This window comes from Corythoichthys intestinalis, chromosome 10 (genome assembly GCF_030265065.1).
Source record: "Corythoichthys intestinalis isolate RoL2023-P3 chromosome 10, ASM3026506v1, whole genome shotgun sequence".
NCBI lineage: Eukaryota > Metazoa > Chordata > Actinopteri > Syngnathiformes > Syngnathidae > Corythoichthys > Corythoichthys intestinalis.
This window is the reverse complement of record NC_080404.1, coordinates 18,493,282-18,518,360: the sequence shown is the minus strand read 5'-3', so window position 1 is coordinate 18,518,360 and position 25,079 is coordinate 18,493,282. Positions and strand designations below refer to the sequence as shown.

Sequence of the window (25,079 nt, the reverse complement as noted above, 5' to 3'; positions counted from 1 at the left end):
TATTAGTTGAAAAGCTGCAGTTGTCACATGAATGTGCGTGATCTTTTTGATGCTGCAGTGCATACCATTTTTCTTTTGGCTATCTGTGTGATGTAAAATGTTGGTTTTCATGTTAATTTACACTTAGACTTTCGATTATTTTTAGCTGACTCCTGCGTATAGAACTTATTCTAATGCAGGGATGTGAAACTCATCTTTGTCGTGGGTCACATCGTTTTCTTCACAAGGCCATTATTTCTGCCAACGAAGGCTGCCGCACATAATTGAGTAATTGATAATTATTTTGTTAGTCGGTTAATTTTTAGACATTATTGACCTAAAAAAAATCCCCGTATCGGCTTTCTTTAGCCTCCTAACAGCAGATAATCTTCTAAATATATTTTTCTATTTTGAGATTTTCTTTTTATTTGTATTTAAAAAAATATCAATCTTTATTTCTTGGTTTTTAATTTTAAATAATAGACTAAATATAAATACTCTGTAAATTTTTCAATTAAAAAAGAAAAAAAAACAGTCAATGTTGTCTTATATTTTGGTGCACATCTCATTTTTAAGCCTCTTTGTTTATTTAAAATAAAAAAAATAATAATTAATACAAAAAAAAAAAAAAAAACAACTGTTGGACTATAAGTCGCACCCACCCAAAAATCTGCAATGAAAACATTTATACGTGTGTGTGTGTAATATATATATAAAAGTAGTCGCATTTTTGAGGGAAATTCATTTGATGAACTCCAAGACCAAGAACAGACATGTCGTTTTGATAGTCAATTCAAAATAAAAGTAGAATAGAGGTCAACAGAGTAACCCCCTCGCATTTGGCCAGTCCCTTACAGGTTTTTCGTTAACACCAAACTTTATTTCTGCTACTCGATTACCATTTTCGGCTGCATATTTCACTACTTGCAGCTTGTAATCTGCTGAAAATGATTTTCTTTTCGGTGCCCTTTTGTTGAGCCCTTCTCTGTTGTTTTTATAAGTTACCGCCAATATTGAAACACAGGCCTTGAGCACTCTGTTGGGGTTTAGTTTGAAAATAACGTGGAATGATATAATAATGTGTTAATAATTTCACACATAAGTCGCTCCGGAGTGTAAATCGCACTCACGGCCATGCTATGAAAAAAACCTGCCACTTATAGTCTCAAAAATCGTACATGTAGACCCCGGGTTACGACGTACCCGACTTACGTGATTTTGACTTTACGGCGCCAGAGTCTCATCCACCATTTTTTTTTAGTTGTGTAAACAGTACCTTATTGTACCTCACAGTATCTTATTTTTTAATTGATTTTATTAATATGACTGTTTTTCGTGAGGATATATATTTGATTGTAATGTTGACTTTTGTTTTGTGATGCATGCTTTTGTTTTGGTGAAGGAAGCGTAGAAGAGGTAGTACTACCGCACGCGAGAAAGAGTGCATGTACATGAAGAACAACATATTTGCGCACACGAAGAAGAGCGCTCTCGCACATGAGGAAGAGCACATTTGCTCCAACAAAGAAGTCACGCAGCAAAGAGAGAGAGAGGAAAAGATTGCAGTTTAGATCTCTGTCTAGCTTGGACAGTACAATGATGTACAATGCCCTCCATAATTATTGGTCCCAGACTTCAACTGGGACCGTGAGCTTTGGTCAGATGAGACCAAGATTGAGCTTTTTGGAACCAAACACTCTAAGTGGGTCTGGCGTGCCATGAAAGATGCGCATGCTGAAAAGCACCTCATACCCACTGTGAAGTATGGGGGTGGGTCAGTGATGCTGTGGGGCTGTTACGCTTCCAAAGGCCCTGGGAACCTTGTTAGGGTGCATGGCATCATGAATGCTTTGAAATAGCAGGACATTTTAAATCAAAATCTGTTGCCCTCTGCCCGAAAGCTGAAGATGGGTCGTTACTGGGTCTTTCACCAAGACAATGACCCTAAACATACGTCCAAATCTACACAGAAATGGTTCACCAGACACAAAATCAAGCTCCTCCCATGGCCATTCAGTCCCCAGACCTTGTTTTGTTGGCAAAAGGGGGTTGTACAAAGTATTAACACCAGGGGTGCTAATAATTGTGACACACATTATATGATGTCATTATTTCTTTATGTGGTATTTTTTCCCCACTGAATAAATGCACTTGTATTGAAGGTTGGATTTTTCTCTTTTTTTCCATTAAGGTCCCATATTATTTGAATTAAAAAAAATATTAGAAGCTAAAAAACACATCTTAACCAGGGGTGCCAATAATTATGGAGGGCACTGTGAAATACATGTTTTTGGATAGTTTTTTTTTTTAGATTTAGGGGTACTTAAAGGGTTAACTCTGATTTACGCGAAAATTCGGGTTATGTTGCCAGCATAGGAACGGAACTCGTTCGTAACCCGGGGACTACATGCAATTGATTAGTGTACTCCTTGATCGTTCCTTGAGGACGACAATTTTTGTGTGTGTGTGTGTGTGTGTGTGTGTGTGTGTGTGTGTGTGTGTGTGTGTAAAAATATGAAGTCAGTGGACATGTGTAATTTAATGTTGCCACACAGAATGACGTGCTGCGCCTGAATGTGGCCCTTGAGTTTGACACCTGTGTTCTAAGATGTGTTCTCTTACATCCGATTCATTATGTTGCTTACCAGGAGATTTTACTGAAAGGCATCCTACAAATTGTTGAAGCCAATGTAAACATAGAACCTCTTCACCTGCTGGACTTTCCAATAATCCTCGGGGCCTCGACACCGGGAGGAGTGTCCCCTAGTTCCAGACCAAATGGCACTGCTGGAGGAAAAAGTGTTGGACTGCTGTGGAAGGGCAAGCTGTCACCTGGTCGCAGGGAGGGAGACAGCGAGCTCAGACCAAGTCACCTGCGTTCCTCTCCGTGGCATACTGCTCCTCTCCACCTGCCCCTGGTGGGGCAAAACTGCTGGCCTCACATGGCTAGTGGCTTCAGCGCATCCTTGTGGCTGAGGGTGTTGGAGCAAGAGGAAAGACTGCGGAACACCGACAAGGGTGAGAAAAAACATAATTTAGCACTGACACCCATCCTTCACATTTCAGTGGTTTTCTATTCTTTTTCAGAAAGGAGAAACCCGCCTGCTACTGAAAGTCACCATAACTCGCCTCAGGCTAGAAAAAGAGTTGTGGAGGAAGGCCTCATTCATATTCTCTCCATGGGCTCAAAAGCACTGATGCTTCAAGTGTGGGCGGATTTCTCATCTGGCTCGCTCATATTCAGGTGAGTACTCTGTTACACTGGAGTTTATAGTGTAGTGCGTCGTAAAGTTTTTAACTCCACTACACTGCTCCTACAGGGTTTGTATAGACCCAAATGACGAGATAAAAGCAGGGCTATTGGCGCAAGCGGAATCTGTTGAAGGACTTCTCCTGCCTGGCCACTGGCAGCACATTGGCCTCACTTACACCCAGCAGCCTGAGGGCAAGAAGAACATCCATGGTCGTGTGGTTGTCTGGGTTTGTGGGATCATGTGAGTACAAAAAATGTTTCAGTGAATATAAATGTTGTTAACTAAAGGTGTAAACGTTAAGCCTTCTCTATTTTTCAGGAAATGTGAAGTTTTCTTAGACTACACCTTACCTCGAAAGTCCAGTTTATCCTCTGACAGCAACAAGACTTTCTGTATGTTGGGCCATTGTATCCCCTCCTCTGAGGAGGTGACAAAACAACATTTAAATTGGAGCATGGGGACAGTGCTTCTCTTCAATGGTAGGACTTTTTTTTTTGTTCATGTTTCAGAAAAGACCTATTTTACGTCCTTGCCAGTGTTGTTTTTGGCAGCTCTTTTAATTTTTGTCTTATTAGTTTTGGTCATATTTTAGTCATTTCAAAATGTGCTAGTCTTTGTCTGGTTATCATTGACGAAAATGCAGAAAAAAAATGTGTCTAGTTTTAGTTGACAGATACTCAAACGATACATAAACAATAATCATGTTTTCATCTGTAAAATTCAAAAGTTTTAGTTTATGAATAGATGAATAAAGGTTTCCAACAATTTTGAATGAACAATGACAGACGAGCACATATTGTAACGTCCACAAGGACAACGCCAACTTCCTGATGATAATACACAGGCAGCAGGAACACAGTACATTATTTTCAATTATTACTCAATTACCCACCTGGATGCAACGAACTGTATTTAAAAAAAAAAAAAAAAAAAGTCTGAGAATTTAAGAGGATGTTAGCCAGTTTTTGCTAATGTTAACTTGAAGGCAATGCTAACGCTATTTGTTACATTTAGTGTGTGTGATTGTACCAGCTTTCGATGACCAAGCAGCCGGCCGAATTGGGCTATAAAATTTCGGACGTACCTTCTGGTATACGTGAGACCTCAATCCATGATCCAGTTGTCGTTTATTGCGATCCAGGCATTCCCAAGCGGGTTAACAATTCCAAATAATGGTGAGGGATTTCTTATTTGCGAGGTTTGAGTTGTTGTAAGTGGTCAGTTGTCGTAAGTTGTAAAGTCTTGTAAGTGTTTCTAAGTTTTCAAATGGTTTTGGTGGTTAAAAAAATAATAAACTGTGGCTAGCACGTCTGTGTCCAAAGAAGTCTAGACTCACACTTCCATTTAAACACACCAGATATGTATTAGTTGATTAGAGCTGATTAGCGATCAGCTGCAGCTACCGCACCATCAACTACACAAAGCCATCTACCAAAATTTAAAAAATACAACAGGTGACGAATACTGAAATGTAAAATTAATGAACTGTGAACAAAACCTTGCTAGTGAACAATATGGCTCCAACAGTGATGATGTGGCCGTGGCGCAGTTAATAGCTGCGACCAAAGGGTCAGGGGTTCAAATCCCGGCTAAGACTGCCCACTGGCGCATTGCCTTTGGGCAAGGCACTGAACCCTAATTTGCCCCCAATGCGTTGGCAGCGTCTTGCATGGCAGCAGCACCATTGGTGTGTGAATGTGTCCGTGAAAGGGTAAATGTGTGCTAATGTAAAGCCCTTTGGGCATGGTAATTGGTAGCCATGTAGATAAAAGGGCTATATAAGAACAGAAAAAAAAAATACTCAGCACAGACCTTTAAATGCTAAAGCAACATTTCATTTCTCTTCATAAGAAAACAAATCTTACGGTGTGTTTCAAAAAAAGCAAGCCTGGAGCGCAGCCTATCTTAAAGTACATCGGTGAGGGGAGTAAGCAAGAAGCGCAGCAAATGTCACATGAGTGACACAACCCAAACACTGCTATGATACAGTCTTACGTACTACACGCACAATGAGAAATTTTCTTGTATTGTTTGCCAGAAACGAAGTCTCACTTACGTGTCGTTGTCTTGCCAGTTTTAGTCTCCTAAGACAAGTTTTTAGCTCGTCCTCGTCACTTCATCATCGTGAAACAATTGTTTGTCGATGAAATATTTTTGTTTTCGTCATTGTTGACGAAAACAAAAGTGGTCCTTCCAAAATGACAGACCTACACCGCTTTGTCCTGTGTGTCATTTTCTAGGGGCATTTTGGGATTTAACTTCCTTAACTCTTAATTAGGGCACTTATTGAGCTAATTGGCAGCATTGACAGCGCTAGACGTCCAATCCAGTTTGACAGTAAGCACTGGAAGCAATCATTTGCCCTAACCTTTTATCATCCACCTTTTTCAGGTGCCAGAGTAGGGTCCGAAGAGGCCTTTTTCCTGTACAGCAGCGGGCCTGATCTCACTTCAATCATGCCCTGCAATTATGGCAGACCTAAAGGGTCATTCTCCAAGTTTGTCACTCAGGAAGGACTCAAGTGTGACAGAGTGCGGGAGCTTCTGATGAAGAGCAAGGGTGTGGACACAACAGCTTTGGTTGTAAGTCTTTTTTTTGCACTGCACTCCTATGAAAGACAATGCAAACCTTGGTTTGGTAGGAACATTGAATTTCTGAAAATCTTCTATCACAGGAGAGCCTGGCAGTTGTATATGCTCCCAGCAGTCCTAGGGTCTACACTATCTATGAGCCTGTAATAAGACTAAAGGGACAAGCCAAGACAGTGGTTACACAGCGGCCCTTCAGCTCCAGAGAAGTGCAAAGTGTTTCCTTAGAACCAAGCGCTCTCAAGGCTTTGCTGCCCACTGAAACCCAAGGCCTGCAAAGTGTCCTGCACAAGATCGGTGGGACGGGAAATGTGGTTTTCCTCTTTGCACAGGTAAGAGAAGCTACATTTTGCAAGAAAAAATTGCAAACATGCTTGCACAGAAAGAAGAAATTTTAAAAAATGCTCAAAAGTGTGATTTTCATGAAATCACATGTATGTAAGTATGATGCTTAGAAAAATCTAACGGTTCATTGGTCCTTTAGACAGTGGAGCTGAGTGACTGTGAGATGACCCAGGCTCTGGCCTTGCAGATACTTCTGTCTCTGTCCAAATTCAACCAGCATCGCATTCACGAAATGGACTGCTACCATGGCTACTCTATGATACACCAAGTGCTCATTAAGTCCAAATGCATTGTTGGATATCATATGTTGAAAGTGAGTCTCAGATCCGTTAAACAGTAATGTCCACATCTGTCAATCTCTCTCTAACATTGCACTTTGGCTCACTTAAACTGAGTATTGTTAATCTTTACTTTCACTGTGCTGTGTAATATGATGGCCATTTCGTGTCCAGACTCTGCTGGATGGATGTTTTAGTGGACCTGTCTTAACCCTGGCGGATGATGGTCAGTTCCGTTTGGAGACAGAGTCAATTGCTGTGGTCCAGGACATCAGGCTACTCTCAGATATCCTGTTGGACTGGAAAATCTGGGCCAAAGCAGAGGTGAAACACTAATTAGTAAAAGTACTATAAAAATAATAATAATGGGTCTGTTTCATAAAAATAACCAGTCTTTCCTGCCAATCACGTATAGAGTCTATTAGCAACATTATGAGTTTACCTATAAGCGCATTGTTGGCTATATTCAAATTTTCACCCCAACATAACCTAATGTTTACGATTGTAATGCCTGCCACTCTTTGCTATGTTAATGTGGGATGGAGTGAAATCTGTACTGACGTACCGTATGTATGTATGGTTTTTGTTTTGTGGCCCCGTTACTTTCCTTTGTGAGTAAATTTAGGCGGATAATACTTGTTTAGTGAAAGCTTACATTTGGCTGACATTCAAACTTTTCCAGCATTAAAAGGTATGAAGATGCAAAAAAGAAGGACTTGTAGACTTGATATAATTTAATAGTTCTTTCTCCAGATAATTCTTTTATCTGTTTGCTGAAACAAAGTGATTTGCTTTTTGTAAAGTAACATACTGCTGGATTTTATTTTTTTGGAAAAAGATATTGTTATTTATTAGTTTGGAAAGAAAGGTTTTTAACATTTCAATTATTAGCAGGGGTGAATTATTATTATTATTTTTTTTTTTTTGCGTGTGTGTGTGGGAGGGTGGGTGTCATTGTCCAAACTTCCTAAAACCACTGAAATGCAAAAACTGCCTATAGAATAGAATAGAATAGAATAGAATAGAATAGAATAGAATAGAATAGAATAGAATAGCTCTTTATTGTCATTATTCAGTTGTACAATGACCCTAACCCTTTACAGTGCAGGATAAGTTAAAATCTCAAAAGTGACTTGCAAGTATAAAAATTATAAAATCTAAAATACAAAATGTGTATGAGATAGTCAAAACTATGTTCAGGCTGTGCAAATAATCGAAGGGAAGTACAGTGCCTTGCAAAAGTATTCGGCCCCCTTGAACCTTGCAACCTTTCGCCACATTTCAGGCTTCAAACATAAAGATATAAAATTTTAATTTTTTTGTCAAGAATCAACAACAAGTGGGACACAATCGTGAAGTGGAACAAAATTTATTGGATAATTTAAACTTTTTTAACAAATAAAAAACTGAAAAGTGGGGCGTGCAATATTATTCGGCCCCCTTGCGTTAATACTTTGTAGCGCCACCTTTTTGCTCCAATTACAGCTGCAAGTCGCTTGGGGTATGTTTCTATCAGTTTTGCACATCGAGAGACTGACATTCTTGCCCATTCTTCCTTGCAAAACAGCTCGATCTCAGTGAGGTTGGATGGAGAGTGTTTGTGAACAGCAGTCTTCAGCTCTTTCCACAGATTCTCGATTAGATTCAGGTCTGGACTTTGACTTGGCCATTCTAACACCTGGATACGTTTATTTTTGAACCATTCCATTCTAGATTTGGCTTTATGTTTTGGATCATTGTCCTGTTGGAAGATAAATCTCCGTCCCAGTCTCAGGTCTTGTGCAGATACCAACAGGTTTTCTTCCAGAATGTTCCTGTATTTGGCTGCATCCATCTTCCCGTCAATTTTAACCATCTTCCCTGTCCCTGCTGAAGAAAAGCAGGCCCAAACCATGATGCTGCCAGCACCATGTTTGACAGTGGGGATGGTGTGTTCAGGGTAATGAGCTGTGTTGCTTTTAGGCCAAACATATCGTTTTGCATTGTGGCCAAAAAGTTCAATTTTGGTTTCATCTGACCAGAGCACCTTCTTCCACATGTTTGGTGTGTCTCCCAGGTGGCTTGTGGCAAACTTTAAACGAGACTTTTTATGGATATCTTTGAGAAATGGCTTTCTTCTTGCCACTGAAGGTGAAATAATTTCATAACAAGAGAAAACAGTGTTTTAACATGTCTAACATTAATTGACAGTCAAATGTAATGGCAGAGGCATTCATACAAGTTCCAGGAAATAACATAACAGATGTGTGCGAAGGCACAATTACAGGACTTGCAGAACAAGCCCACAGTCAATCACAGGAAGGGGGGCAGCCGCTCTCTTTTGTGTCAAAAGGCGGGTAAAACAACCCGGCTGTCCCGCATACTGAGAGGGACCACCCGGAGATAAAGAGAGAAGACCCCGCCATCCTGCAGAGGAATTTAAACCAATCAGAGCAAGCTAAGACTAATTGCAGATATCACATAGCCAATCAATAGTCGATAGGAACATGTATTTGCATATTGTGTAGTATGAATCATTCTTGGGCAACTCGGGGTGTGTGCTTCTCCTGATAGACACAGGGAAGTACGAGGCTGTACTGAGAGGGACCAGAGACCCAAGGGCTGTATTAGATTTACTTGTTAGGAATAAATCCACTCGTGTGTGAAAATGCCGGCTTCCTGACGCCTTTCTTTTCAGAACGAATACGCGTAATTGTTGGAAGAGTGTTTGGTGATAAGGTAAAACTTATATAACACTAAAACGGAGTCAGGTAATTATTGCGTAATATTTTAAGGTATGAATTATTCCCAACACCACTCTTCCATAAAGGCCAGATTTGTGCAGTGTACGACTGATTGTTGTCCTATGGACAGACTCTCCCACCTCAGCTGTAGATCTCTGCAGTTCATCCAGAGTGATCATGGGCCTCTTGGCTGCATCTCTGATCAGTTTTCTCCTTGTTTGAGAAGAAAGTTTGGAAGGACGGCCGGGTCTTGGTAGATTTGCAGTGGTCTGATGCTCCTTCCATTTCAATATGATGGCTTGCACGGTGCTCCTTGAGATGTTTAAAGCTTGGGAAATCTTTTTGTATCCAAATCCGGCTTTAAACTTCTCCATAACAGTATCTCGGACCTGCCTGGTGTGTTCCTTGGTTTTCATAATGCTCTCTGCACTTTAAACAGAACCCTGAGACTATCACAGAGCAGGTGCATTTATACGGAGACTTGATTACACACAGGTGGATTCTATTTATCATCATCGGTCATTTAGGACAACATTGGATCATTCAGAGATCCTCACTGAACTTCTGGAGTGAGTTTGCTGCACTGAAAGTAAAGGGGCCGAATAATATTGCACGCCCCACTTTTCAGTTTTTTATTTGTTAAAAAAGTTTAAATTATCCAATAAATGTTGTTCCACTTCACGATTGTGTCCCACTTGTTGTTGATTCTTGACAAAAAAATTAAATTTCATATCTTTATGTTTGAAGCCTGAAATGTGGCGAAAGGTTGCAAGATTCAAGGGGGCCGAATACTTTTGCAAGGCACTGTAGCAGCAGTTGACAGTGAAGGCATTGAATATTGCATATTAATATTGCACATAAGTAAGTATTGCACATAGAATATGTGTGAATAGAAGTGAAGTAGCAGCAGTTTTACAGTGAAGGCATTGAATATTGCACGTGAGTAAGTATTCCACATGGAATATTGCATGTAAATGGGGGGACATTGGGTGATGTGGTGTTACATATGGCAGGGTGGCGATAGCTTTAGAAAGAAACTAGAAAAATAGTTATACATACAGTGGGGCAAATAAGTATTTAGTCAAACACTAATTGTGCAAGTTCTCCCACTTGAAAATATTAGAGAGAGGCCTGTAATTGTCAACATGGGTAAAACTCAACCATGAGAGACAGAATGTGGGAAAAAAACAGAAAATCACATTGTTTGATTTTTAAAGAATTTATTTGCAAATCATGGTGGAAAATAAGTATTTGGTCTATACCAAAAGTTAATCTCAATACTTTGTTATGTACCCTTTGTTGGCAATAACGGAGGCCAAACGTTTTCTGTAACTCTTCACAAGCTTTTCACACACTGTTGCTGGTATTTTGGCCCATTCCTCCATGCAGATCTCCTCTAGAGCAGTGATGTTTTGGGGCTGTCGTTGGGCAACACGGACTTTCAACTCTCTCCTCACCCCGTGGCGTCAAAATGATAACAAGAACGGGGAGCAAAAATCTCAGAACCACACGGGGGGACCTAGTGAATGACCTACAGAGAGCTGTGACCACAGTAACAAAGGCTACTATCAGTAACACAATGCGCCGCCAGGGACTCAAATCTTGCACTGCCAGATGTGTCCCCCTGCTGAAGAAAGTACAAGTCCAGGCCCGTCTGCGGTTCGCTAGAGAGCATTTGGATGCTCCAGAAGAGGACTGGGAGAATGTGTTATGGTCGGATTAAACCAAAATTGAACTTTTTGGTAGAAACACAGGTTCTCTTGTTTGGAGGAAAAAGAATACTGAATTGTACCATACCCACTGTGAAGCATGGGGGTGGAAACATTATGCTTTGGGGCTGTTTTTCTGCAAAGGGACCAGGACAACGGATCTGTGTAAAGGAAAGAATGAATGGGGCCATGTATCAAGAGATTTTGATGGAAAATCTCCTTCCATCAGCAAGGGCATTGAAGATAAGACGTGGCTGGGTCTTTCAGTATGACAAAGATCCCAAACACACAGCCAGGGCAACAAAGGAGTGGCTTCGTCTGAAGCATTTCAAAGTCCTGGAATGGCCTAGCCAGTCTCCAGGTCTCAACCCCATAGAAATCTGCGGAGGGAGTCCGTGTTGCCCAACGACAGCCCCAAAACATCACTGCTCTAGAGGAGATCTATATGGAGGAATGGGCCAAAATACCAGCAACAGTGTGTGAAAAGTTTGTGAAGAGTTACAGAAAACGTTTGACCTCCGTTATTGCCAACAAAGGGTACATAGCAAAGTATTGAGATGAACTTTTGGTATTGACCAAATACTTATTTTCCACCATGATTTGCAAATAATTTTTTTTTTTTAAATCAAACAATGTGATTTTCTGTTTTTTTTTTTTTTTTTTTTTTCCACATTCTGTCTCTCATGGTTGAGGTTACCATGTTGACAATTATAGGCCTCTCTAATATTTTCAAGTGGGAGAACTTGCACAACTTGACTAAATACTTACTTGCCCCACTGTATAACACACAATGAAACACAACAGGTTTTACACATGCATTCGGCTGCTGCATTACACTGAAACAAGGCATAAATAAGAAACGGATTTTAATTCAAAATTGTGTTTTTAACATTGTTGAAATTGGAATTATAAATAAGTAGCGTAACATAAATAAAGAAAAATAAGTCCAAAGTGTACGTTAACATGGAAAATGTTCTGAACCTCCCAATCAGAGCAAATAAAATAAAATAAACCTCTTCAACTCTTTCCTTTTTCTTAAAGATGTGATCAGTTTTCCGTTGCAATGCCCTTTTTTTTATCGCTTTAATCAATCTTGTTGTCCACCATTATTTGTTGTTCCCAGTGTTGTTTTTGGCAGCCATTTTTAATTTTCGTCTTAGTCTTTTGGACAAAAATACTTATTAGTCTTAGTCTTATTTTGGTCATTTCAAAATGTGTTCGTCTTCGTCTAGTTTAGTCAACAATTCTCAAAAATGTTTTCGTGTATAAACTTCAAAGATTTTATAAATAAATGAAAGGTTTCCAACAATTTCAAATAAACATTACAGACGAGTACACAACTGTAGTCTACAAGGACGTCACCATTTACATGATGATAATACACACTCAGCAGGAAAACGGCACATTATTTGCAATTAATTAAACTCACCTGGATGCCACGAAGAAGAAAGTCACCGCGCTAAATGCTAATGCGAACGATATGCTAACGCTACAAGTTAGTTAAGTGTGTGATGATCACTCAGCACAGACCTTTAAAGGCTAATACAAAGTGGCATATTTAGCCAAGATAAAGCAAAACTGACCAAGCAGCACCAGGCACATATGTTTCACAAAATGAGGGGGGGGGAGGTGCAGCACATCACATGAGTGACACGACCAAACACCGCTAAACACATTCACGAAAACATCACTGGTTGTTCCAAATAAACCTGTGCATTTGAACCAGTCAGAGCTAACTTTCCATGCTGATCACGTCTGTCTGTCAGCCAATTGAACGGACAACCAAGTCAAGGGTGGTTTGCTTGCGAGCATGTGCACCACAACGCGACTCGTCAGACTCAATACACTGGACGCTGGCTGGGCAGAGTGCCGTGGAATTGATAAATAACAGTGGAAACAGATTACGCAAGCACTTTATTAGGCTTGTTGTTAACACTTGTGTATGTAAATCTTACATTAGTAGCTTGGCAGTTGTTGTTTTTTTTTTTTAACATGGGGTTTTGACAGTATTTTCGGGATCACAGCACCATTCCGGCCCCAAATCTTTTACCGGAACGGTGTTCCGGACCGTTCTGGCCCACTTTCACCCCTGATTATGAGAGAACTACTGCATGTGCATTGTGCAGTCATAAAATCTCTTGTTTTGCAGGTTATGTTCAATGTTTTACATTAAAGTAATATTAATGTTGCATACTTGTGGCTTTTCAAAAATTAGTGATTGGGCAGAAAATTGATCAGTTAACAGAAGATGTCCAACAAATGTATGTTTGTGTGTCCTCTTTTTATTAGTGTGGTGTGTGGGAGACACTCCTGGCTGCTTTGGAGATCCTGATCAGGGTGCACCACCCTTATCAGGTTTTCAATATCCGTCAGTTCCTCAAGGCTGAAGTGGTGCACCGCTTCTTGCTTACCTGTCAAGTGTTACAGGTTTGTCTAAAGCACAGAGTGGTAGGGATAATGCCAATATTTTTACCTGACATTAACTAACAATGACATTTGTCTGAAGGAGCATCGGGACGAGCACCTGACTGCCATCCCACAAGAAGTCTGTTTATCATTTGTCAAAATAATCCAGGAAGTTCTAGGATCCCCGCCAGACATGGACTTGCTCAAACTTATCTATAACTTCTTATTGGCAGTTCACCCCCCTACCAACACCTACGTATGCCATACTCCATCAAGCTTTTACTTCTCTCTGCACATAGGTGAGGAGTCAGCAGGAGATCACAACACCATATGTAAACCGTATTTGTTTAACACACTGAGCAGTTTTGATATTCTCATTCGTCAGATGGGAAACTGTATCACGACAAGGTGCAGTCTATTATGTACTTGCGACACTCCAACAGTGGAGGGAAGTCCGCCAGCAGTTCAGTGGTGTCTCTTTCCCCGACAGTCTTTACTGACGCTCCCCACGAAGGTACGCCTTACTGTAAGTACAAAATCCTTCAAACCATCTAGTGCTTTGTTATAATAACATGCAATAGTTTGTTGGAGTTTGTAGTTTGCTAGAATTTTACAAGCTGAGTAGCTTCAAAAGATTGTATGGTCCATTTTTGGACCATAAAGAATTATGTAAAAGATTTTCATCACCTTCAAAGCACTTCACGGTCTGGCCCCATCCTATATACAGTATTGAATTTCCTCTGTATCAACACTGCCCCCCGTTCACTCTGTTCCTCTTCTTCCCTCCACCTTTCTGTCCCTCGAGCCCGTCTCACCACCTTCGGTTCCAGAGCCTTCAGTCACTCTGCCCCCCAGTTCTGGAACTCCCTAACCCCTGAACTTCGCAACATATCTACCCTGTCACTTTTCAAATCCCCACTCAAAAGGCACCTGTTCAAGCTTTCTTACCTACCTTGATTCTTAGCTTTGTTTGTTTTATCTCGACCTCTTAATTTTTTAAAACTTTTATTCTACTTTTAATTTGTGTGTGTTTTTTTTTTTAAATCTCTCTTGTACAGTGTCATTGAGTGTTTTGAAAGGGACTTGAAATAAAATATATTAAGATAATATGATGAGGAAGAATAAGTAATTGAAGACCCTTGGCAAGTTCACACATTAAACAAGCTCCGACTTTAAACATTGTGGAGGTGTGTGAAATTTACAGTGCCTATCACCAAAAAACACAACATCCCCACTGTGAAGCATACTGGTGGCAGCATCATGCGCTTTCTCAGCAGCTGACCCTGGAAGGCTTGTAAAGATAGACGGTAAATGAATGCTGCAAGAGAACTACTGTTTAGGAGAACAGGTTTTCCCCTACATATAAAGGATTATGGCGCACTGTCACCATGCCTTGCAAATCAGATGTTTTTTTTTTTTTTTTTAAATACATTCTAATTTATAACTTGTATACTTTAACAATATGTCTAAATGAATATCTGTACCTCATTATTCACGCACTATCTGCCAGAAGTCGTCTGAATTAACACGTCCAATACAATTTTTTCCTTTACACGCTTTATTTTGAAACTCACATCGGTTCTCCTGTTGCAAGCGTATATCAGACTATTATGGCGCGAGTCGGGAGAAAAATCCACGTAAAGGTATTTCAAGTTAATGACTATAATTCTGGTTTAAACCTGTAAAAACAACCTTGATAGTGACATGGAAATGACGTTTAGGTCCTTTTTGCCGTTTTTTTTTTATTTTATTTTTTTTTTAAATGCAAATGGTCACGTTCTACCATACCATTTGTCTGTTGCTGATGTCACTAGTAGTAATTTCAGATGAGTATTTCGAAGTATTTAGAAAAGATTTAAGTTGGGTTCTGTTAAAAGAAGGACTATTATTGTTGTTTGTTTTAAAGTAGTGCATATTAGGGCCAGAAAAAGAAAAGAGATGGAAGTCATAGTATTGCTAAGAGGATAAACAGTCATATTATTAAGTAAGGGTAATGTGCTGTAATCAGCTACGCATTTTACGTACATGTACCGTAGCTGAGAGCTACGACAAAGCATGAGTATAAATCCTTCTATTGATTATACCGTATTGGCCTGAATATAAGACAGTATTTTTTGCATTGAAATATGACTGAAAAAGAGGGGGTCGTCTTATATTCGCGGTCTAGACATTATACCCATTCACGACGCTAGATGGCACCAGATATCATTGAAGCGATGTTCTGTCGTGACAGATCTCAGCTAATCTCCCCATTCATGACGCTAGATGGCGCCAGATATCATTGAAGCGATGTTCTGTCATAACAGATCTCAGCTACTATAAATTGGTTTATTTACATTTCAAAAAAACAGAAGGCATTCATTTACAAATGTGATTGCACTTTAATTTACATATTTAAATGTTCAGATATTAAGATTTGAATGAGGCAAAGTAACATGCTTTTTCTCTCAAATACAGTGGGGCAAATAAGTATTTAGTCAACCACTGATTGTGCAAGTTCTCCCACTTGAAAATATTAGAGAGAGGCCTGTAATTGTCAACTTGGGTAAACCTCAACTATGAGAGACAGAATGTGGAAAAAAAACAGAAAATCACATTGTTTTATTTTTAAAGAATTTATTTGCAAATCATGGTGGAACATAAGTATTTGGTCAATACCAAAAGTTCATCTCAATACTTTGTTACGCACCCTTTGTTGGCTAAAAAGGAGGCCAAACGTGTTCTGTAACTCTTCACAAGCTTTTCACACACTGTTGCTGGTATTTTGGCCCATTCCTCCATGCAGATCTCCTCCAGAGCATTGATGTTTTGGGGCTGTCGTTGGGCAACACGGACTTTCAACTCCCTCCTCACCCCGTGGTGTCAAAATGATAACAAGAACAGGGAGCAAAAATCCCAGAACCACACGGGGGGACCTAGTGAATGATCTACAGAGAGCTGGGACCACAGTAACAAAGGCTACTATCAGTAACACAATGTGCCGCCAGGGACTCAAATCCTACTCTGCCATACGTGTCCCGCTGCTGAAGAAAGTACACGTCCAGGCCCGTCTGCGGTTCGCTAGAGAGCATTTGGATGCTCCAGAAGAGGACTGGGAGAATGTGTTATGGTCAGATGAAACCAAAATAGAACTTTTTTGGTAAAAACACAGGTTCTCGTATTTGGAGGAAAAAGAATACTGAATTGCACCATACCTACTGTGAAGCATGGGGGTGGAAACATCATGCTTTGGGGCTGTTTTTCTGCAAAGGGACCAGGACGACTGATCTGTGTAAAGGAAAGAATGAATAGGGCCATGTATCGAGAGATTTTGAGTGAAAATCCCCTTTCATCACCAAGGGCATTGAAGATGAGACGTGAATGGGTCTTTCAGCATGACAATGATCCCAAACACTCAGCCAGGGCAACAAAGGAGTGGCTTCGTAAGAAGCATTTTAAGGTCCTGGAGTGGCCTAGCCAGTCTCCAGAATATAGAAAATCTGTGGAGTGAGTTGAAAGTCCGTATTGCCCGACAACAGTCCCAAAACAACACTGCTCTAGAGGAGATTTGCATGGAGGAATGGGCCAAAATACCAGCAACAGTGTGTGCAAAGCTTGTGAAGAGTTACAGAAAACGTTTGGCCTCCGTTATTGCAAACAAAGGGTACATAACAAAGTATTGAGATAACTTTTGGTATTGACCAAATACTTATTTTCCACCATGATTTGCAAAAACATTCTTTAAAAATCAAACAATGTGATTTTCTGTTTTTTTTTCCACATTCTGTCTCTCATGGTTGAGGTTTACCCATGTTGACCTTTACAGGCCTCTTTAATATTTTCAAGTGGGAGAACTTGCACAATTAGTGGTTGACTAAAAACTCATTCGCCCAACTGTATATTGTTATAATCATTTGTTTCGGTTGTACTGTAATTATTTTCAGTGTAAAAATTAATTCAGTGTTCAAAAAGTCTTTTTTCAAACTTGAATCTCGACAAAGAGGGGGTCGTCTTATAATCAGGGCCGTCTTGTATTCGGGCCAATACGGTAGTTTGATGTAGAAGAGGCAAAATATTAAGGATTTTCTTATTTGTTAAACCGATTCTAAAAAACCAAGATGCTTTCAATATTGTTGATTTTAACGGAGGCGGCACCGTGCTATGTGAAGTACGTAGCTGCTTATTCAGCTACATTAGCCCTACACAATAGTACGATTTTAATTCTCATACTAACAATTCGACATTCATTCTCATAGTAATAGTTGGACTTTTTTTTTCTCTTGCCTCAACTACAACCCTTAGCAAAAAGTATGAAATCACCAGTCTCGGACGAGCACCTACTCAGACATTTTATCTTGTAGAACAAACTCGGATAAAAAGCTTGAAAAAATAATGAATTACTTCAAAAGTGCAACTATTTAGCATTCAGAAACACTAAAAGAAATTAATAAAAACATTGTGGTGGTCAGTAAATGTTACTTTTATAGAGCAAGTGCAGGGAAATAAATATAGAATCACTCCATTCTGAGGAAAAATATATGGAATCATGAGAAACAAACAAAGAAATAACAATCAAAACACATCTCTAGTATTTAGTTGCACCACCTCTGGCTTTTATGACAGCTTGCAGTCTCCGAGGCATAAATTTCATGAGTATTCATCAATTTGGTGCCAACTCTCTTTAATTGCAGTTGCCAAATCATCCTTGCAGGTCGGAGCCTTGCTGTGGACCATTTTTTTCAATTTCCACCACAGGTTTTCAATAGGGTTGAGATCTGGGCTATTTGCAGGCCATGACATTGACTGGATGAGTCTTTCTTCAAGGTATGCTTTAACAGTTTTAGCTCTGTGGCATGATGCATTGTCATCTTGGAAAATGACAAACATATTTTCAATTAAAGGGATAAGAAAGCTGTCTAAAATGTCAATGTAAACTTAGGTGCATTTATTGAAGATTTAACCCCAGCCATCTCCCCAGTGCCTTTGCATGACACGCAGCCCCATATCATCAAGGACTGAGGGAATTTTGATGTTTTCTTCAGGCAGTCATCTATGTAAATCTCACTGGAACAGCACCAAACCAAAGTGCCAGCATCATCACCTTGTCCAATGCAGATTCTTGACTCTTGACAAGGTGATGATGCTGGAACTTCTATTGAAAATATGTTTGTCATTTTCCAAGATGACAACGCATCATGCCACAGAGCTAAAACTGTTAAAGCATTCCTTGGAGAAAGACTCATCCAGTCAATGTCATGGCCTGCAAATAGCCCAGATCTCAACCCTATTGAAAACCTGTGGTGTAACTTTGGGTACCACACAGTTCACTTTTGTGGTTTAATTTTCCCCTATTCATTTTTATTGAATACACTATACATTATAGCCACGCTGCTGGCTGAGTGGTGACGTAAAGCGCGAGGCGAGCTCTGTAATGCACATCTCCATGCAATCCCTGACCACTGATGGGCATCGAATTGAAGCATGTCATTGCAACGTACAGTACGCTTGAAGTGTCCAAGATCAATACGAGAATACACCATGAGCTCATCACAGGTTGTTCATGCCAAGCAAGTCGGTCAGTTCCACATTTAAGATTAAAGAGCATACGACAGGAGAAAATAAGTCTTAAATAGCATTAATATGTGAATTAGAATCATATTTTGAGACGATTCGACTATATACAACAATTTAGCAAAGCGCAGATGACGAGAAATTAGTCTTTTAATCTGCCGGTTAGCCACGCCAACCATTATCAGTGGGAGACTGGGCTCATCGGTTTTACTATACAGCCCATTGAGGGGGAATTACTCAGAACAAGGAAAACGCAACGAAGAGAGCTGCAAAATGTCATTGTTTCAGTCTCTCTACTCCAGTATTTTTAGAGGATATTCTTTTTATCCAAGTATTTTTCCCCAATAGCTAAATAAATGGCTTGAGAAGGACCAGTCAGCCCGTCGAGGGGGAACTATTCACAACGAGGAAAATGCGACGAAGAGAGCTGCAAAATGTCATTGTTTCCGTCTCTCTACTTGAATATTTTTACTGGATATTCTTTTTATCCAAGTATTTTCCCCAACTGCTAAATAAATGGCATGGTCATGACAAATAACAGTCTTGTGCTGAATGGACATATGTCATTTCCCTTCCCCGGCTTCGGAGAATGTAAACAAACCAAGAGGCGTGACAGCTCGCCGGCATGCTAACCCGAACTGAATGATGTTTCAAAGTCTTCGAAGCGGAAAATCACACATAACTAGCCCGGATTATTTGACATAACGACTGGGTTGTCGATTGTCTTTGCGGATCGGCAAACCGCCCGGCGGAGAGCAATTTACAGTTCGTTCCCTGGAGGAGGGCGGCTGCAGTTGTTGTGCAGCTAACGTGCAGCTAATGTGCACGAGGAGAGCTTTTTACATGCCTATCAATGATCAAACGTAAGTAGTCCTTTATTTAAAGAAAGTTTGTAGTGTTTACTTTGTAATCGCTGTATTAGTATTTTACATAATACAAAACAAAATGTTTACTCACTTCCTCGTAAGTCCAATGGCCCCACAGTAGTAGGGCTTGGCCAATATCCACGGTGAATGGTAATCTCTTGAAACTCCAAAAAGGAGCACACGCCTCTCCCTCATAAGGCAAGATTTTTCTGCAGCTGTTTGGCTGGCGTGATGCGAAAAATAAACGTATTAATCCGCAAAATCAGCTGAATCCTTAGTCCTCTACACAACAGTACGGCTGTTTAGTGAAGAGGACGCCTTCACCCGTACACGTCACAGCACCCTCCTCAATGCAAGACCAAAGCCAGAAGTCACTCATTTTCATGGCGCAGGATTAAAAAAACTAAATAAATATAGCGATCGCTTCCACACACATCCAAGCGGTCCATATCATTCAGGAGCATAAAATACCGCGTGTATTATGAAATAAACATGCTTTTTCGTGTCACATGCACTTCAAGGGTTGGCGGAGAGCCAGATGCACTCATCAAAAGAGCCATAGGTTCCTGACCCCTGAGGTAGACCGTCATGGTTTTAAATATTTCATTAGCCTAGCTAATGAAATATTTCAAAAAGATCTTTGTTATGGTTCTTCTTGGAAAAAATGAATGTTGTTAAATAAAATTCTCATTAGTCATGATATGAAGCAATTTCGCCGCCCACAACATGTGGGGCTTTCCGACTTTGATGCAGCCCACCACCACCACAGCTTTAAAAAATCCTAGGGGAAACCCTGGAGAAGATTTATTTTCCAGCAAGACAATGATCCAAAGCATACTACAAAAGCTACACAGCAATGGTTAAAAAGGAACCAGGTAAATGTTCTGGAGTGGTCAGACCTCAATCCTAAAGAGAATTTGTGGCCATTGCCTAGACTTGAAAAAAACTGTTGATGCCTGATACCCGCGCAGCCTGACAGAGCTTGAGCAGTTTTGCAAGGAAGAATGGAGCACAATTGCATCGGGCAGATGTACAAGACTGATTGAGACTTATCCAAACAGACTCACTGCTGTGATTGCAGCCAAAGATGCATCTACGAAATACTGACTTGAAGGGGGTGAATAATTATGCAATTATTATTTTATTGACATTACTCTGTAGAAATCTGTTTTCACTTGGACATTATAAAGGTTTTTCCAATATTTTTTATCTGTTAAAAATGTCAGAGTTTGAAACATGATTGATTTATTAATGCAATAAAAGGGGAAAACATCCAAGGGGGTGAATACTTAGGCACTGTATATCTGAGGTGAAAGGTGAATTTCAACTGTGGGAGACAAAAAGAAATATTCAGGAAATAACTTGGTCTGATTTTTAACTAGTTTTTTTCTCTTGCATTTGTGTGTGAGTAATATTTGCAGTACAATGCTCGAACGACCGGACTTTAGTGGTTGTTGTCTGATAACTTAGTGTACATGTGTTGAGTGACTCCCCACATTTGTGTTTGGCTGCAGTAGAACAGAATTTTAAACAACTCAACAAGTTGCGGTTTGCCCTCCAGGTCATCTTCCTGGTCCCTCGCCTGAGCTTTGCGGTGAGGAGAAGTCCTTACGGCCGCCCAACCTGGCCCCATCGCCATACTCGTCCCCTTTGCTGACACCCCGTCTCAGTCACAGTGGCATGACTGAGACTAATGAAATTGACCGGATGTCGCTCACTGCCCAGCAGGCTCTGGGCAGTACTGAAACACTCAAAAAGGCAGGAGGTGACGAGCAGCTTTTGAGCAGTTGCGAATCAGCGAAGACGATATGTGACTCGAAGGATATCGGCAAGGAAGGAGCTCCACGTACCCCGTCCATCAGCGTGGAGGAGGAGCGGGATGAAGCCACAGAGGTGGACAGCCTGGCCGAAGGCAGTGTTGGTGTGGCAGAGTCTGAGGACAGGTTTGACTGGACCAGTGATGAAGCGCCTCGACGCCCTGACAGTTTAAAGGGAATCCAGTCCTTCCAGAGAAGTCACAGCAACCTTGCTAGTTTGGGATTAGCTTTTCCAGCTCCAAATGGCTCACTGGCAATCAGCCGCTGGCCCAGTGCAGCTGATCGAAGCTCCGTACCTGATGATTGGGAAAGTTACACCTACTCTCCTGGTTACGAAAGAGCACACAGCAAAACTGATTCTAATGACAGGTACGTAGTAGGATTCAGTCCCTTCTGGCTCTGGCGGTAATACGGGACTGTTAGCTATTTACATCCGTAACATTTGTTGTATTCCAGATTTTTTTTTTTTATTATTATTAAATGGAAAGAAACTAATTTTGGTCATTTAAAAAACCTATACAGCACATTATCAAGTATTGTATTATTTTTGATATTATATTATTCTTATTATTTAGTATTTATGTGCTTTATATAGAGGTGAGACACTATTAAATAAATAAAAAAATCAAATTATAGTATTTTTAATTACCGTGTTTCTTGGACTATAAGGCGCACCTGTGTACTTTGCACCAGCCAAAGAATGCACAGTGAAGATGATAAAATTAGGGATGTCCCCGATCACGTGATCGGAATCGGGCCATTTGCAGAAGAACGGAATCTGGTGAAAAGGATCGGATTTTTTAATTTAAGAAAAAAAATATATATATATAATTTTCTTTTTTAAGAGCTAAAAAGTAACAAAATAATCCAGAAATACAACGGCATTGCCGAAAGAAACAAAAATATATACGTTTTATACTTCGCAACACTCCCGGAAAAAGCAGAAGAGGAAGTACTGTAAACAGTTCAGTACTGTAACATGGTTGAAACTTTTGTTCAAGTATTTTTTTAAAAAAAATAAAATAAAAGACTTTTTTTTTTTGGTATCCGATCGGGACTCTGGTATCAGAAGATTTTCAAAATCTGGTGAGTCAGACTCGGACCCGGGTGCAAAAATATGCGATCGGGACATCCCTAAAAAAACATATATAATTTCGCACTGATGTATATGTCGTATTTTTGGGGGGGCAGTTCTTTAACTGATCAGAAACCAAGAACAAACATTATAAGTTGATGTAAAGAAAAAATAAATAAGTAAAACTGAGAACAGCAAGCTAAATCGGCATCAATAATGTAACATAATAAGCCCCTTTCACATGTACCAGAAATCGTTAAAATCCCGGGATTCAAATGGGTAGCCCTTGTGTGTCAAAGCAATTTCCCGGGTCGACTGACACGGAGATTACGCGGACATTTAACAGGTCGTGTCATAGTATTATGCCTGAGACTTTCCCACGACCAGGCATATGTGAAAGCACACCACGTTTGATTCCCGGGTCACAGCACGATGGCTGATAACGTAAATATCATGTCGGGCCGATTGTCACTTCTTTATTTGCAGTAAGACGAAATGCGGTAAAAAAAAAACATCACAATTATCAGTATAGCAAGCTGGAATAGCTAAATTAAACTGAAACCATAACCAAATTAAATTGCTACTAGATCGTAGCGTCAAGGAAGACAGTGAATCATCCATCTTTGGAAATGTGTGGTTTATTTTGTTGCCGATGTTGGGGTCCGCAACTGCGGAAATAAAGTTGTACCTTAAAGCAGAAAACAACAGATGGAAGCATTTAAGGGTTTATTGAATGCAAACAAAAATAGAAGCGATGGCGGAAAATGGGGAATAACACAATGGGTCTTTGACAGTAGGTCGACGGGGATCAATAATACAAACCAAGGGAGTAGGCAGAGGGCCGATAAGACAACAAAACACATAAAATCAAATACCAGCACAACATAGGGGCGGCAGACGAACAAGCTAGCAAATGCACGAAATTTGAGAGTACAAGGTGTCGAATGGCGGCCAGCAAGTTAATATCTCAGCACCCTTCTCTTGGATCGCCTGGGCTTAAATACAGTCTTAGTGAGCTTGAATTGGCTGCAGGTAGGACGTCGGAAACTGGCCCTATAACAAAACACGATCTGACCAACAGAATGTGACAACCGATGCCGACCAAAAATATCGTAATGTCCGGGTCATGAAATCGCACCAGCAGCCCTCCCCACACAGGGAGCACCTAGTCGGCAACACGGGACAAGTCTGTGAAAGTGTCCAACCCGCGTCATTCCCGGGATATCTCTCCCTGTGTGAAAGCAATGTCGCGTGTAAATCCCGCGTCACCTGACACTGGAATTTACCGAGATGTGTGTGTGTGAAAGGGGCTATATTAACAGTTTTTCAGATAACTATAACCCAGAAAAACATAGCATAACAGGCTGTTGGCAGTCAGCGAGGAAAAAATCATATTAGGTCGTCAAATTGTGTATAAGTCAACGGCCCAGCCAAACTGTAAATAAAATGTGTGATTTATAGTCTGGTCATTTTATCTTGGTTCATCGCACAACAATATTTGTTTAGATCAATTTAAACTGTCCGTGACCCTTGTGATGAAAAGCGGCATGGAAAATGAATGAATAATTTAAACCGGGAAGACGTACTGTGAGTTAAATAAGTTCCCTATAAAGGGGTTTGTATGTAGTATAAAAGTGGAGTTGTGAATTACAAACTTTGTCTTGCAGATCCAGTTCAGAGGACTGTCTTGTTCTGATCTGCTGTGGCCTTTATGACCTTCTGAGAGGTGTTCTGCTACTGCTGCCGGACCTTATGCTTGAGGAAGTGATGGACAAACTGATCCAACCTGAGGCTTTAGTTGTCCTCGTCAATCATTCATCACCTCTCATCCAGCAAGGGGTCATGAAGGTCAGCTCTTTTTCCTACCTTTAGTTGGGTAGGATTTCTGGTAATACTTTATTTAACGGTGTTGTCATGAGACTGTTGTAAGACTACCATAATTATGACATGACACTGTCATGAGCATTGATGAATGATTTTGACAGATGTCATTAAGTGTCATCTGGCAACTTTTGTCCCTAACTACATTTATGTCCAGTCCGCATCTTTTACACCCATTCAAACGGGACGTAATTTGCCGAATGGCACTATCATAAGCATTCAGTAAATCGCATGACAGTGTCATGTCATAATTATGACGGTCTTATGACAGTCTTATGTCGGCACTGTCGAAGTGTTTCCGGCTTTCTTTGTGTATTGCTTGATCACTCCTTCTAAAACTTTTGAAACAAAGTATCACCTGAAAAAGTAACTAGCTCTTCAAGTGCCGCTATAATGACCAGCATTTAAATACAGAAGGAGAGTAGCCCCAAGTGTTCATCAAAAATGTGAAGCAGATTATACACCTAAAGTTGTAATATTATAGGAAATATGGCATTTTTCAACAATTGAATTCAAAGTTGACAGAGAAAGTTAACCTAAAGTTAGACAAAAAAAAAACTTGTTTTTTGAACATGAAAAAAATGTTGCAGATCGGAATACAATCAAAC

At 40.2% G+C, this 25,079-nt stretch overlaps 1 protein-coding gene across 12 annotated transcripts in view; it reads left to right on the top strand.

Moving 5' to 3' along the window:
- lyst (lysosomal trafficking regulator) overlaps positions 1-25,079 on the top strand; it is a 131,191-nt gene that overhangs the window by 54,926 nt on the left and 51,186 nt on the right. For 6 of the 12 annotated variants that reach the window (XM_057847853.1, XM_057847852.1, XM_057847858.1 and 3 more), the window contains 12 exons: positions 2,628-3,223; positions 3,300-3,473; positions 3,552-3,712; positions 5,625-5,815; positions 5,908-6,153; positions 6,306-6,479; positions 6,619-6,768; positions 13,166-13,303; positions 13,383-13,581; positions 13,668-13,808; positions 21,260-21,884; positions 24,258-24,438. In XM_057847853.1, the coding sequence (XP_057703836.1) occupies positions 2,628-3,223; positions 3,300-3,473; positions 3,552-3,712; positions 5,625-5,815; positions 5,908-6,153; positions 6,306-6,479; positions 6,619-6,768; positions 13,166-13,303; positions 13,383-13,581; positions 13,668-13,808; positions 21,260-21,884; positions 24,258-24,438 (2,976 nt within the window). The remainder of the gene's footprint in view (positions 1-2,627; positions 3,224-3,299; positions 3,474-3,551; positions 3,713-5,624; positions 5,816-5,907; positions 6,154-6,305; positions 6,480-6,618; positions 6,769-13,165; positions 13,304-13,382; positions 13,582-13,667; positions 13,809-21,259; positions 21,885-24,257; positions 24,439-25,079) is intronic. The other 6 variants (XM_057847864.1, XM_057847863.1, XM_057847860.1 and 3 more) reach the window with 3 other exon arrangements.